Raw genomic sequence first — 1,813 nt, forward strand, 5'->3', positions numbered from 1 at the left:
TAAACTGATATTTCCTACTGACACACTACAGCAAGAGATAGAAATGACTGGCTTAAAATCATTTTTTGTTGGTCAAAATACTAATGGCCTAAGACTTTTGCACAGTACTGTATATGTTAATCTTCTCCTGTGAGAAATAAATTAGAAACGCTTACAATTCATTCCTTTCCTGATTGCAATTTGTTTTGCTTTTGTCAAGTGTTATCTAACACTGATAGTTCTCATTTATCTGGCAGCAATTATATGGGGAAATAGGTGGTGGGGGAAATAATTAAATCTGAATTACAATGGAATCTTTTCAAATTTATTTTTTGCTTCGTGAATGATTGTAAATTTATGGAAAACTGGTGTTGATAATGCAACATCTGAAGAAGCAGCTCTGTGCTCAAATATTGAAGCAGATGTTCAAAAAAGATAATTTAGGAATAACATTTTTAAAAAAATCAATAAATTGATTGAAATTTTTCTTTTCTATCCCAAATCTCTAATAGAAATGAAACCTGGTCTTAAACCTTAACTTATACCCTAGTATAGAATCTTGCTCAAACCACTAACCCTTTAAAAACGGACCTGAACTCTTGACCTTTACAGTCTCTATGGTTATAAGCACAAGTTACTATTTGGTGGGATTGGGAACAGTGGGTTCTTACGTTCTCCATTCGACTCCATACGAGAAGATGTGTTCACTGTATCTCCAAAAAGACAGTACCGAGGCATCTTCAGTCCAACTACGCCTGCACACACAGGACCTGAAACACACATGGGAAATGCTATTCAAAATGATGCATGCAAATATAATTGAAAAATATAAATATAAAAATTGTTCTATTCTATGGGAGAGTTTGAAAAGTACGTCTGTATGGAGGAGAGTATAGATTAACAAAGCTCATTACGAATCTCTGTCAGTTTCTGCCATCAGTATGTTAAAGTCTAGTTCAACTTAAGTAAGCTTTGAAGCTATCATTCTTACCACTGTGAATGCCGATTCGTAATTTGAGCTGCTCATCAGGTCGGTGGCGAATCTTAAATGTTTTGACAGCCTCCAATAGAGCAAGGGACATGCGTGCAATCTCACGACCGTGCAGTTTCCCGTTCCGTACCGGCAATCCTGAAACCACCATGTAGGCATCACCTATTGTCTCCACCTGAGCCAATAAGAAACAAAACCACCATAGCATGAGGTAATGATTCTTCTCGGCACAAACAAAGAAGATTTTGGTTTCGTATTAAATACAGTGAATGTTTTAAAGAGAGTTACTAGAGGTGAATAGGTCTTAATTGTATTTTAATGACACTTTTTGCAATATGAAATTTCACTAAAAGCAAAAATACCCATTAAGGGATATGAAAATACAAATTTTTCTATTAGTTTTCATTCAAGATTTATTAACATATTGATCATTCTTTTTTTAATTACTTTTTTAATCAATACTTCATGGATCATGTCCCTTTAAGTTAAAATGTCTCATAAAATTCTAATGCAAAAATAATTAAATAAAGCCCTCTTACAATTATCAAAAATATAAGATTTTTTCATGTTTTCTTAAGGTTTAGTAAGTTTGTAAAGTTAAAACTGTTAACTCCAAACAGAAAAAAAATGAAATGAGGAATAAATATTATTTGTTTGCAAAAGATACACTTTATACAGCTGTCTAGGGCAAATATGCGGTCAGGTATGAGGTGGCAATACCTTGTAAACATCAAAATTATCTATAATGGCATCAAAGCAGGTGTAGAGGTCATTGAGGAGAGTGACGACCTAAAAGAGAGACACATCCACCTAAAATCTTTAGAGTGAAATATTAAAAACAAC

The 1,813-nt window shown here is 33.5% G+C and overlaps 1 protein-coding gene across 1 annotated transcript; it reads right to left on the minus strand.

Annotated features, from left to right (window-relative positions):
- Nucleotides 1–650: 650 nt before the first annotated feature.
- On the minus strand, nt 651–1,759 carry LOC107580436 (atrial natriuretic peptide receptor 1-like; the record flags this gene model as incomplete). The annotated part of the gene is made up of 3 exons (XM_016266143.1): nt 651–749; nt 971–1,145; nt 1,691–1,759. Coding segments are annotated over 3 exons (343 nt in total), but the record flags the coding sequence as incomplete, so codon positions are not given.
- Between the last annotated feature and the right edge of the window lie 54 nt (nt 1,760–1,813).

This window comes from Sinocyclocheilus grahami, unplaced genomic scaffold (genome assembly GCF_001515645.1).
Source record: "Sinocyclocheilus grahami isolate Dianchi unplaced genomic scaffold, SAMN03320097.WGS_v1.1 scaffold33392.1, whole genome shotgun sequence".
NCBI lineage: Eukaryota > Metazoa > Chordata > Actinopteri > Cypriniformes > Cyprinidae > Sinocyclocheilus > Sinocyclocheilus grahami.